The sequence below is a fragment of the Cutaneotrichosporon cavernicola genome, assembly GCF_030864355.1.
Source record: "Cutaneotrichosporon cavernicola HIS019 DNA, chromosome: 6".
NCBI lineage: Eukaryota > Fungi > Basidiomycota > Tremellomycetes > Trichosporonales > Trichosporonaceae > Cutaneotrichosporon > Cutaneotrichosporon cavernicola.
This window is the reverse complement of record NC_083398.1, coordinates 1673431-1685834: the sequence shown is the minus strand read 5'-3', so window position 1 is coordinate 1685834 and position 12404 is coordinate 1673431. Positions and strand designations below refer to the sequence as shown.

At 58.2% G+C, this 12404-nt stretch overlaps 5 protein-coding genes across 5 annotated transcripts; 3 read left to right on the top strand and 2 right to left on the bottom strand.

Moving 5' to 3' along the window:
- Positions 1-242: 242 nt before the first annotated feature.
- CcaverHIS019_0606560 (uncharacterized protein) lies at positions 243-1823 on the top strand (the record flags this gene model as incomplete). The annotated part of the gene is made up of 3 exons (XM_060603138.1): positions 243-510; positions 606-930; positions 1058-1823. The coding sequence occupies 3 exons, from the start codon at positions 243-245 to the stop codon at positions 1821-1823; spliced, it is 1359 nt and encodes a 452-aa protein (XP_060459462.1).
- Positions 1824-1884: 61 nt separating this feature from the next.
- CcaverHIS019_0606550 (uncharacterized protein) lies at positions 1885-2291 on the bottom strand (the record flags this gene model as incomplete). The annotated part of the gene is made up of 3 exons (XM_060603137.1): positions 1885-2055; positions 2095-2200; positions 2236-2291. The coding sequence occupies 3 exons, from the start codon at positions 2289-2291 to the stop codon at positions 1885-1887; spliced, it is 333 nt and encodes a 110-aa protein (XP_060459461.1).
- Positions 2292-2871: 580 nt separating this feature from the next.
- On the top strand, positions 2872-4368 carry CcaverHIS019_0606540 (uncharacterized protein; the record flags this gene model as incomplete). The annotated part of the gene is made up of 4 exons (XM_060603136.1): positions 2872-3281; positions 3393-3567; positions 3602-4046; positions 4175-4368. The coding sequence occupies 4 exons, from the start codon at positions 2872-2874 to the stop codon at positions 4366-4368; spliced, it is 1224 nt and encodes a 407-aa protein (XP_060459460.1).
- A 1285-nt stretch (positions 4369-5653) lies between these two features.
- Positions 5654-6171, bottom strand: CcaverHIS019_0606530 (uncharacterized protein; the record flags this gene model as incomplete). The annotated part of the gene is made up of 3 exons (XM_060603135.1): positions 5654-5719; positions 5813-6003; positions 6057-6171. 3 exons carry the CDS (start codon positions 6169-6171, stop codon positions 5654-5656), a joined length of 372 nt encoding a protein of 123 aa, XP_060459459.1.
- Positions 6172-7699: 1528 nt separating this feature from the next.
- CcaverHIS019_0606520 (uncharacterized protein) lies at positions 7700-12043 on the top strand (the record flags this gene model as incomplete). Its single annotated transcript, XM_060603134.1, has 12 exons — positions 7700-7735; positions 7774-7920; positions 7954-7995; positions 8033-9063; positions 9097-9177; positions 9213-9267; positions 9305-9739; positions 9780-9905; positions 10100-10537; positions 10572-10682; positions 10719-11042; positions 11078-12043. The coding sequence occupies 12 exons, from the start codon at positions 7700-7702 to the stop codon at positions 12041-12043; spliced, it is 3792 nt and encodes a 1263-aa protein (XP_060459458.1).
- Positions 12044-12404: the final 361 nt, after the last annotated feature.

Below are 12404 nucleotides of genomic sequence, written 5' to 3'. Positions count from 1 at the left end.
CACGATAGACTAGAGACAAATGGAGGGAGCGGCGGAATCTGGAATCTGATGCGCAGAGTAATGAGTGGTTCGTAGTGCGCAGCAGACGCAGCCGAGATTAGGCATCAGTCCATATTGAGTGAGCATGACGTCAGGCACATCCCGCACCGACTAAACCTCTAAAACTCCCCGTTTCGACACTATATGTGTCATCGTCTTGGTATCCTTGGAATCTCCAGATGCCGCTTTGAAGTCAACTCATCATGCTAGCGGTGCTCATTCTCGCCGCGGTCGCACTCGCGCTTCCATCCCAACACCCCCTCTCCCCTCCCCCTTCTTCCCCCTACCACCCACCCTCTTACCCCGCCTTCAACATCACGCTTGATGCGCCAGCCGGCCCCGTGCCGAGGGTATACTTCTCTCATGGCTCGCATAAGCAGCACGACCCGCCCGAGGGTATGGAGGTGTATCCCCTCGCGGTGAGCGGCGAGGCGGGGGAGAGGGTCAACCTAGCGATCTTTGCTGATGGATGTGAGTTTAGTCGTCTGACATGTCATCTCCCTCCCCATCCCTCCTCTTAAACCTTCCTCCCCACTCACCGCCCTCCCACCTCCCCGCTAACCCAGACACACTCTCGAACCGCACCGCCTTCCTTGCCGACGCACGCGCCCTCGCAGAAGAAATCGTCTCAGGCAACAGCGCAATGTCCCACGTCGCTGACCTCATCAACGTATGGGGCGTATTTGTGCCCTCCACCCACAAGGGAATCGGAATCGACGCACCGCTCTCAGGTGCACCGTTTGGACTGTACCGCGCCGGTCGGGAATTACGGGCTGTATATGTCGCACATTCTGGAAGAGCACATGCTGCGTGTGCGACCTTGGTCGAGTGCGACCAGCCTATCCTGTTGGGGAACGATGGGTTGTATGGTGGTCTTGGGGGGACATTTACGTGAGTCGGGGCGTGGCAGGGAGGAATGTAGGAGAGTACGCCTGCACGAAGGAGACCACACTCAAGCATGAGGCCATAGCCAAGACAGAGACCGCACCCAAGAAAGGGTTAACGCCGCTGACAACAGCATCATCACTGCTTCTCGGCGCAACGGACCCCTCGTGCTCCGACACGAGCTGGGCCATTCCCTTATCCCTGTCGGGGAGGAGTACGAGGGTGGTTTCGTGTATTCGGGCGTCAATGCCGATGCAGTCGAGAACGTACACCGCCTCAAGTGGAGGCAGTTCCTCAGCGACCCGGACAACGTACGGATCGAGGACGCAAAGGTACCCTTACAGGCGTATCCATGGCACGACCTTGACGAGAGCAAGTATGTCGTCCAGTTTGAGGGGAGCAACAATGCCGACAGGAAATATACGACAGCGAGTTTGCGACTCTCCCTCTCCTCGATCCCGTACGCCTCCCATATTCGTCTCACCCTCAACCGGGACGAGGTTGACCTCTCCCCGCAGTTCGCAGAAGACTGGGACGGCGTCCTCGACCGCCGCTGGGTACACCTCCCCCTGCCACTCGGTATTCCTGGCGGCAAGGTGAGGATCGAGGTATCGCTCACGCCCAAAGGGCAGAAGGCCGAGGCCGGACAGGGTGGGAAGATGCTCTCGTCCATTGAGATTGCCGAATATGGCGACGACTTCCAGGCCAGCGAGGGGTTCGTGGGCGCGTTCCCGACGTACGATGATAGTGGCGGCGTAACATTACGTCCAACGAACGAGGACTGCCTGATGCGTAACGTCAACCAGCCTCATTTTTGTGTCGTGTGTGCGCACGGACTGCGGGCGAGCCTCGAGAAGAAGATTGCCAAGAAGCGCGGGATCTGGGGAATAGGTCAATGATTATATCTAGTCACATGCACATCAGAAGATCTAATAACATCTACTCGCCGAATACGTGGGCCTATTTGCTGGCCGCCTCAACCGCAGCCACGGCGTCCTGGTACTCCTGCGATCCGGCGACAGCCTTGTCCTCGGCCAGCGCGGCCACGAGGTCTTGGAGCGCAACGAGAGCATCCTCGAGCTGCTTGCGTGTGCGGGGAATCATCTGCTGCGAGTCGGCGACGATGCGTTCCTGTCGTCAGTCTGGGTCCCGGTAAAGAGGGAGACTCACAGCCTGGCGCACATCCGCACCGTCAGCACCAGCCGCCTTGAGCTTCTCGACGCTGGCCTGGGCGGCCGTCACCTCGTCCTCGTAGATGCCCTCCTCCTTATGGAGGCTGGGATCAGCCTCTCCTCACCCTAGCTTACGTACCGCTTGACGACACCAGTCTTGATCTTGAGCTGTCTGAGGGCCTGGGGATCTGCCATTGTTGTGTGGGTTATGTGAGAGTTGTTGACGCGTCGCGTAGCCTAGAGCCTTGTGGTCTAACTGTCTAGTGATGTCAGTGCGTACCAAAAGGGAATAGCGGGATCAAATAAGATTAGGTTGATTAACCATGTGCCTGACGCATTGTCTTCTTGCACCACTTTGCTTCTCTTTGCAGCTCTTTGGAGCTTTGGCTGAGAAGGGTCGTCATATTGGCCATGCGGGTAGCAGCTGGCCATAGCACCACCGAGGTCGTGTATCTTTCTCTCCTCCAGACAAGCACCATCTAAATCAACAATTCAGCAATCCATCCTCCGTAACTCAACTTGACAAACTCCCCATTGCATAGTACACCTCGACGACGACCTCACGATCGTTTCCGCCATCTAACAACAGCACTTTTGTAGCACCTTCCTCGCCAACCCTCACAGCACGTAAACTGCGCCCTCCCAAACCTATCGACCTAGGAACTCTCTCTTCACCGGCGCCCACTGCAGCAACTGGCACCCCCGCCGCTCCCTCATCCACAGCGTGCCGACGCCCCTCCCATCCTCGTCGCCGCCCCCACCGCATGGCGCGCCAATGAGCCGCCGATCACCCCGCGCAGCGCCGCGCAACTTTCCCCTCTCCAACATGCCGCTGCCCGTCGTAGCGAGCCCCACCCGCACATTCCGCACATCACGCCTCAAGGCCCTCTTCGGTGTCGGCGTGATCGCTGTCATCACTCTTCTGCTGTACGCGTTCCATGGGCATCCAGCGGTCCGCGCAGCAACAGAACTCGCAGCCAAGGTAGCCGAGGACTTACAACTGCCACAGGAGAATGTGAAGCCTCTCGACGTGTGGCGCGAATGGGACGAGCCAGATTTCGCACTCCTCTCCAGCCGCCCACCGCATCAGATTGGGTGCGATGTGCCGCTCGATGGGGAGAATGCTGGGACACTCGTGTTCCTTGGCATCTTCTCGAGTGCTCCTGCGAGGGAACGACGCGATTTGTACGTCCACCATCGTCCCCCTCAACCCCGCGCTCCCCGTCTCATCCGCCTTCCCGTCCCTTCGCCACCCTTCATGGTTATGGCTCTCACTCGACTCCCCGCTGACCCCAGATTGCGGCGCCTCGTGATCCCAGACTTCCCGTCCGATCTCTTCAACATCAAATTCATTCTCGGACAGCAGGCGCCGACCGAAGGGCTTCAACCTGCAGAGCGCATCGCCAAAGCAAAATTTGCCAAGGACGTCGAGGAAGAAATGGCCGAGTTTGGGGACATGATCATCCTCGATGTACGCCAAGGCGCCAAGGCCGCACTGACATCAGATTGTTGACAACATCGACGACGGAAAAACGCACGCGTACTTCAAGTGGATCGCGGCCAAGTTTGCCGGTGCAGGTCAGGTCAAGGGCAGGCCACGGTTCGTGATGAAGGCCGACGACGACACGCTCCTCATCATGCCCAACGTTGTGTCGAGCTTTATTGATCTCGACTGCAGCCGCAACTACTACTGGGGCACGTCGCAAGGGTCCGCCTCCTCCTTCGGCTACTACTTCCGCGGACTGGCCTATGCGTTGTCGTGGCCAGTGGCCAGCTGGCTTGGGAATGCGGACATCACCCTTGCGCATGCCTCCAGGACCGAGGACGCGAGGACAGGACAGTGGCTGTCGACGCTCGACGATACGACGGACCCCTTGATCCCGTTAGACTATGGCTGGAACATGGGCGACTGGAACCAGCTGTTCGTGACAGTAGACACGGTTGCGTTGCGTGAGTCGGCGTGGGCAAGTGCGGGTTGGAACACGGGTTGGAATGCGGGCAGTCGAGGGAGTGCGAGTCGGGCGCACCTCAAACGCGGCAGAAGATTGGGGCTCTGCGACGATCATTGCTCACACCAGACTGGCTCAAACAGGACGAGTGGTTTGAGGAGCAGACTGAGAGGATGCACAACGTCTGGAAGGAGGCGGGACGACCGTATGAGGCGAGCAACGGCATTGCGCGGCACATTAGTATCGAGGGCGGTAAGAAGAAGCCGGACCCGGTGGCTGTGGAGAATCAGAGGGAAAGGGACAACGTCATGGTCGCGCGGTGATAGAAATGCATGGATAGACAATATTCGCCTGGGCCACGAGGGGTGGAGAGGCGCGACAAGCCGTACCCCCATTTAGAAGACGCACTTTGTGAGGCGAGGCCGGACAGGAGGTCTCCATGGACCCCGATTAGGTCGTGCAGCTAGACGACAACTAGAAGCAGAGGCAAGCGGAGCAGGTCAGGACGCACCTGATCTTTGCTCGAGCACTCTACGAGGTTAAACGAACCGGCAGAGTACCACATCACGCGTCAGAACAAGCACTAGACTCTAGACCCGGTTTGGGAACCCTTTGGAGATCAGTAGATATCATCATATCCGGCATCCCCTCATATCTCCCGCGCCCTCTATTCCAGCCATGGTATCCATATCGTACAACAAGTCGCTACAGCAGCTTAGAGGGGCTTGGTAGGCAGCTGCGTAGGGAGGATACCGAAGCTGGGGTCAGCGCTGGTCCAGCGGGTTCTGGAAAGGGGTGGCCTGCCAACTCCTTGAAGACTCGATTGAGCTGCGCCCACTGCCGCCCCAGGCCCGACCGTCTCGGCAGCAGCTATCCTCCCCGGCGTTGCACTCGCGCATTCTGGACATGTGGACATCGATAACCTCGACGTCTGGACGCCCTGGCCATATCCTCACACGCTTCGTATGTTCGCACTCGCGCGCCAACTCACCGCTTCTTGATCGTCACGCGGTGCCGGGAAAACTTGTCGTCGGGCGAGAAGCGCGCGGGATGCGCGCTCTTGCTAGGCTTGCCAGCCACGGCCTTCTTGACGGTGTAGACGCTGGTGTGAGCTTGTTCTTGAGGGAGGGGGAGGGTACGTACCGGTTGCCGCTGGTGTCGAGGGTGTACATGAGGTGCATGGTGGCGGTGACGGTTGGGGTTGTCGGGGTGGGTTGCTCGTTCGTAGTGGTAGTGACTGCTGGCTACAAGAAGTGAGGAGTTCAGAAAGTTGAGGACGCGGGAGTATTTCTAATTTTTATTCGTGGCATATTAAAGGTGCCTTATCAATACTGATTACTACGCACAAGCAAATGGAGGTTGCCAAATCTGGACAACCTTGCTCATGCTTAGCTTATAACGCTCAAACTTGAAACAATAACAATTATTACGTCTTCAAGAGTCCTATCTTGTCGTATCCACCCTCTAACCCTGGCCCACTTCCCAACCCTAACCCTTCCGCCATTTACCCCATCCCCCAGCCACAGAATGTCCATGCATACAAAAGAGCGACTGAACTGCTTGTCCAAGTGGTACCGAGTCGACTGCCCAGCAGATCCCAACGCGGTATTATGCCAAGCCGTAGATGAAGTTGCGGCATGGGCCGCCGCATGTCTCCTTGGCGGCCTTTGGGCACTGGGGTTAGTTAATTCTACAATCTACCCTCCTCGGCGGTGCCCTCCTCGGCAGCTTACATTTCTCGGCAGGCTGACGCCTGCCTCGACTCACCTGGATGAAACACTCCTTGTCGTCGGTCAACTGCCCGCCGAGCTCATTCCCGCACCAGCACTCCTTGCCGAACTGCACGCCAGCAAACTTGTACCCGGCCTTCTCGCAGGCCTTTGTACACTTGCGAGGCGAGTTGAGGTCGTTCGAGTAGGCCTTGTGGGGGAGGTAGCGGTTCATACCGTCGTAACAGTCTGTGTAAGCCTTGCAGTCTAGAACCGGTCAATGTCTAGAAGTCTGGACTCACCAAAGTGGCAGCCGTACGACTTCCACCCAGCAGGAGTGGTGGCTCGGTCACGGGTCTCGAGTTCGACCGGCGACGCCGAGATGAAGGGAAGAAGGACGACGAGGAGGCTGAACATTGCGAATGAGTGTGAGCGTGGGGGAGCGGGAGACGGATAATGGAACGGGAGGACGGGAGACAGAGAAGAAAACGGGAGGACGGGAGACGGCCTTATGTACATGCAAGAGCTTGGAACTGGGAAAAGGTGCACGAGCTACAAAAATCCTGGAAAGGCCATGAACAGGCTGCAGAATGAGAGAGGTAGACTTTCAAACCTGAGCGGACGTTTTGCCACAAACCCTCATCCATCCCGGACAGGGATGAGCGGCTCCGTTCTGGTTCTGGGGTTATCCGGAACAGGCCCAAGGCTCCTGAGTCGCCCAGTGCCTGTTTTCCGGACTTGCGACGTTTTCATGTTACAGCCCTATTTTGTTGGGCCGTATAAAGATTAGAGTTGGCCGTGAGCCTGAACTCCACTCAAAGTGTCCTGGGATGCCCATGTTCCCCGAGCACCACGCAAGACCCGCGGGATTCACTTCACTCTGATGCTGAGAAGCCGTCTCTGCGCCAACAGCGGCGTCATTGGAGAGGTTTAAATGCTGAATCGGTGAGAAGTGCCGTCATGCTGGAGACAGGCACGCTGCTTTCTGGGGTCACAATAAACGGCAGGCACTTAGGCTGAGGCACTGGCCCAGTATGCTGGTGCTGGGTGTATGAACGTCTGCGTCTGCACACCTTTGCCGTCTGAAGGGGATCCGTGGGGAACCGCTCCTCCTAGTCTAGTCCTAGAGGTCGAGGTGCGAGATCAACAAAAGCCGGTCACGTGCGGATCGCCCGGATTGCGTTGAGTTATGAGGCCAGTGTATCCCGATGTTAGCCTCGATGTACCCACCTTGCTCAACTGCTCAGATACGACTCGACTGACCAACTGATGTATGATACAGATCACACCTCCTGATAAACCGAGCCCCAGCGCAGAACGCGCGTCCATCTGATCGTCCTAACGACACCTATACTGAATGCTGCAGCAGCCAGAAGTTGGCGTAGCGGGCTGCGTCCTTCGTCCTGACCGTGTTGATGGCATATGGGGATGGTGATTAACGTTCTCGAGGTGTGCAATGGTAAGCCTAAAGATGATGCCCAAGTGGTGCAGCATGCAAATGAAGACTTGGAAGCGGCGAAACGACAATCGCGACGATGATGGGCAAGGGGGCCAAGTGGTCGCGGCCAAGCAAGGTGAGCAGCCACATAGCTACGTAGGGCACACGCACACACGCGGGCGATGGGGCGTATAGAGGGAAGGAAGAAGGTGTCGCCTCTTTCTTCATCACTCTCCTACTTTCTCTTCTTCAGCCGTTTCTCATCCCTCTTATTCCTCACATCCCTCACGTATCTATCATCTCTCTCTCTCTGTCTCACTCACTGTCTCTCACTCTTCACCACCTCCTTCACGCTCGTGACGATCGTGACCTTCTCCTGCTGCGCACGTCATAGAGCACCACCTCTTCCCACTCGCATCCCCTTTCCCCTCGCATTCCCTCAACGCTTCCGATTGCCGCTTCCTCCCCTCCACGCTACTTTCCTCTCCACCACCACCACCTTTCATCATGTCAGGATGCTTTGGTGAAAGGAGCTACGGCAAGGTACGCCCCGGCACTGCAGACTTCCCTACTAACCCTAGCCCAGCCAGACTCGCCACCTCCGCAACCGCGACGGATCTTGGCCCGCCAGTGCCAGCACAGGCTACGGCCTCGGTCGCCCTAAGCCTGCCACCAGCCAAGGCACCCCACATTACTTCAGCGACGGCCGCGAGGACACGCCGGCACCTGTGAGCACAGCGTCTCTTGGCCGCTGATGCAAGGTTGAGGATGCCACCCCCAAGACCAAACGCCGTATTCTGAAGGTATGTACTGTATATCTACCTTCCTGGCTAATCCCAGCTACGCCACTCTAGGCAACCCAGTCCCAACACTCCCGGCGCTAACAGTGACCAACTCCCAACCCAGCCTCCGGGCCTTGATCATGAAGGCCCCACGGAGGTCACGTCCAGCATGCAAACTGAAAGCGACCATGCGACTCAGCCGCAGTCGACTGTGACACAGCGCATGACGAGCGGCGTCCACAGCGACGGCAACATAACCCCTGCCGCTCGAGACGATCTTTTCCCGCCATCAGAACCCTGCGGGGATCAGCAGAATATCCCAACCCACCTTCCCTCGACCCACCAGAACAGCATGTCCAGCACCTCCGCCGTCCCGACTTGGGAGGGAGAGATCCACAAGTTTAAGAAGAGCAGGTTTCGCCCTGGCATCGTGCCGAAGTATCTCAACACCGATGCCAACTTCACCGAGGTTCCCAACCCACGCACGTGGGGACACGGACACGTCCCACCTTCCCAACCTTCCTCACCGGCCGTAGCCGAGCAGCCACGCCTGCCGCCTGGCAACCAGCCGAAGGACGGCGGAGGCTGGTCGTCTCCTGTTAGCCGGTGCAAGAACTGGGTCGCCAGTGTCTCGCCCGCCGACTTTACAGAACCGGAACTCGCTGCTGGGCTTGAGCTCAAGACGCCAGCTCTGGATGACAACAATGACCATGACGACCTTCCTGCCCGCCCCGACAGTGCCCGAGAGGCAATCGCTCCGACGACTGTTTATTACTCGGATGACTCTGGCACGTCACCGAGGATGGCGTTGTCTTCTCCGAAATTGGAACGGCCAGAGGACAGTGACAGCCCTGCTAACGTCACGGTCAACCCACCCTCAGCGCAGCCTACCGGGGTTCGTTACCTTCCATCGAAAACCTGTACGCCACTCTCCCCTGCCTCGGTCACACCATCCCACCGGCCCGTACATGGCCAGAGCTCTCAACCAGGAGGATTCAAGCGGTGGTGGCCACACCCGACCAAGTTCTGGCGGCAGGAGCTGCATCCCATGCACAACCCGCTGTTCACCTCACGCCGCATCTGTATCACGTAAGCTTCTGGTTCATCTGGGGCTGACCCCAGGACTCCTTTTCCCTTTCGCCCTGACAATCTCAAGAGTCTCATGCTTCAACACTTCAGCAAGTACGGGCCCATCCGTCTGGTGTAAGCACTGTGCCCGACCGACTCTGACCGCCCAGGCAGTCGATGAATCACGAGGTCGATGTTGCAGACACGGTCTTCGTCGTCTTTAAGGTGAGTTAGAGCTCGCTGCATTCACTGACGTTCACAGGAGGAGAAGTCAGTTTACGAGCTTCTGGACGACCCCAGAAGCATCCACTGCACATTCCAGTCGGCGAGCCGTACCACTAGCATCCCTTTTGATATCAAGATCAATCGGGTCCCATCCACGGTGTATACTCACCACATTTGGATCAAGCTTACTGGGCCAAGGCCAGACGCTGGGTCGCGACCAGCGTCTCCGAGCTTTGGAGGGTTTGCACAGGTGGAGGCAAGCGACTTGGACACCAGTGCCCTCCCCGAGGAAGTCTCTGTGTGGGCGGTTCCGAATCTCGCTCACCGAGGCCAGCGTCTGTTCTATCGAGTCTTCGTTGCCGGTCCTGGGTTTGACCCAAGGCCCGGGTTTGAGCAAGCTGAGAGGGAAACGGGAAAAGCGTGCCTCGAGATCCGAAAGATCAACTTCAGACGCCGTAACCCGGAGAAGGAGGTAACACCCCACCTATGTCGCCTTCCTGACATGTTTTCAGATTATCGTCGAGCTTGTTGACTGTTTCGTGGACATCATCAACATTACTAAGCCGTCAGAGCGGACAAACCACGGCTGGATTCTCGAGTGCGGAGCTGGTCACCGTGACCTGGAAGAACTCCTCACGGTGAGTTGGGAGTGATGGAGTCCGTACTCATATGTCAGACTGTCCGCCAAATGCCGGGAATCACTATCCGCATCACAAAGCCCGAAGAGCATACTCCTTGTCCCTCCCCTGCCACCACTCAGCCAGGTTCGGAGGCATCCCACCTAGTCACAGTCAACGTCGTGGGCCCGGCGGAGGTACAATTGACCACGAAGGGAGAGGAAAATCTTGCTGATTATCCTCCCACTCCAGCTTCTGTCATCCCACTTAAAAGCCCTTCGACTCTCCCTTCCATTGCCCCTTCGGAGGTCGCTTCGTCTCGTAGAATAAGCTCGAAAGGCACCAAGGCCAGCCAGTCGGCTAGTGGCAGGCCAAAGAGTGGGCATCTCGGTGTGGCGATCACGGCTCAACCGACATGTGGACCAACGCCGGCAGAGGACACTGGACCGAGTCGCCCGTCCTCGACGGGGTCGACGTGTCCCGGCCTGGTCCGCAAGCTTGTGCCGATGTACCGCGGGCGTCTGCTCCGCGAAGAGATCATAAATGGGCGGTCGCGGTTTGTCGACGACGCGGCGATTTTCGTCGGGCGCATCACCAAGGAGCAGGAGACACAGCTCACGTTGCTGAAGCGCTTCGAGCGCTATGGTCGCATTGTGAGTCATTGATGTCTCCGAGCTCACGTCCCAGGCGGCAATTGAATATAACCCACACAGGACGAGTTTGAAGCAAGCCACGTTTGGCAATGCGCGTATCCTGTTCCAGGACCCGCTGTCCGCGAGCGTCGCTATCAAGAAGGAGGTAAGTCATGGTTGTCAGTGAGACACTAATCGCCAGAACGGCGCTGTGTCGTTCGGCTCTACCCTGAGGGTTGAGGAGCGTCAGGTTTTGCCGCACGATGTCCAGGCCCGTGAGATGTTCATCGACAGCGTCGGACGTGCAATCAGCCCGTCGATTGTATCTCAGTACTCACCTCCATCGCCACCGGCGCTCCCTAAGTTCTCGTTCTCCCACTCTGCTGCTTCACCGCCCCTTGAGCAGATCGCGCCGTGGTTGAATGCCACCGGCGGCCCGCCTACAATGCCAGCAATGATGTGCTCCGCCATGGTAGTTCCGGCGCACGGCAACTACGGCGGCGAGCTACAGGGCATGATGATGCCCGTGAGTCAAACGGTGGAAGACCGCTGACACGCCAGGTGATGTGGCCAATGGGGTTCGGGGCATACCCGGGCATGATGGCGCCATCGGTGCCGAGCATGCAGCAGGGGAGCCCGATGACCAGGTTGTTCATGTCGCATATGGCCTCGTCTCCCCTAAACCAGCCTCGCCCGAACGAACCCAGCTCCTCACCACCCAGGACCCCTGATGGCAAGAGATTTACTCCCCCCTCCAGCAACACCATAGCGACGTATGGTACTACGGCCCCGCCAACGCCTCCAAGTGACAAGTCAGCGGTGTCGTCCGCACCGCGAGCGCGAGTCACGGGTGCCCGATACCAGGACGGCTTGTTCATCCCGACATATGACGCCGATGACCTCAAAACATGGCGCGAGGCTCAAGGCATCAAGGACACCAAACTGGGCTCGACTGCGGCGCCTGAGGATCGGGAATACCTCCCGCTTCTACCCATTTTCACTGGCGGCCACGATCCAGCCTCCACTCTTCCAACCACGCAAAACGACACGCCGGATAAAGCGGATAGGTGCGCCCTTTCCCCCGCCGACTCGTCCAAGAAACACCTCCACCAAAAGCCTTGCACTGGGTACGCTCGTAGGTCGTTCAGCTCCGGCCGTTCCACGTTCCGCGGCGACGCGGTCCACCTCAGCGAGGCAGCCGCGCGGCAGGTAGCCAATCCTGATGCTCGTGAGCACATCCGTGCCCAGCTTAGCCAGAGCTTCCAAGTCCACTCAGGCCCAACCCCAGTCCCGTTCTCTGCAGAAGCGGGTCCGTCTCATGGCCGTTGTGGGTCGAGCTCCACACTGCAGCACGAGTCGCGCGCGCCGAAGCAGAAGGGACGGCTGTGGGACGACGCGCAGCGCCACCTCGGTCCGCAACCCCGCGTTGCGCATCAGCAACGCGAATTCGCGCCAGCTGCAGCACACACACCGGTCTCCCAGGTGATGGATGAGCCGTCCGAGAACAACGACTGGACAGGCTGGTAGATGAAGTCGAGAGGGCTTGAGGTGGAGATGAGTGGGTGTGTAGGCGTAGCAACCATCGTCATGGGTGAGCTGTGTGTGAGAAAGCAGTAGAAGAGACGGCCTCTAGACGTAAAGAGAAGCCCCGATTGATTCCAATTGTAGAGTGTGTATGTACAAATGTGTAGCTGTGCACTCCAGTCCGAAGCCCTAAGCCCGTTGCCCAACAGCACGGGTGGTGCCTGGAAGTCGATTGCCAGCCACGTGGTTTGGAGATGTGCCACACAGCCGGCGAAAATATTGAGGGCGATATCCCCGCCAAACTAGTTGGAAGTCGTGGTTGATGTCGCGAGCGCACTCTCTGACCCTCACCAAAACAGCCAAA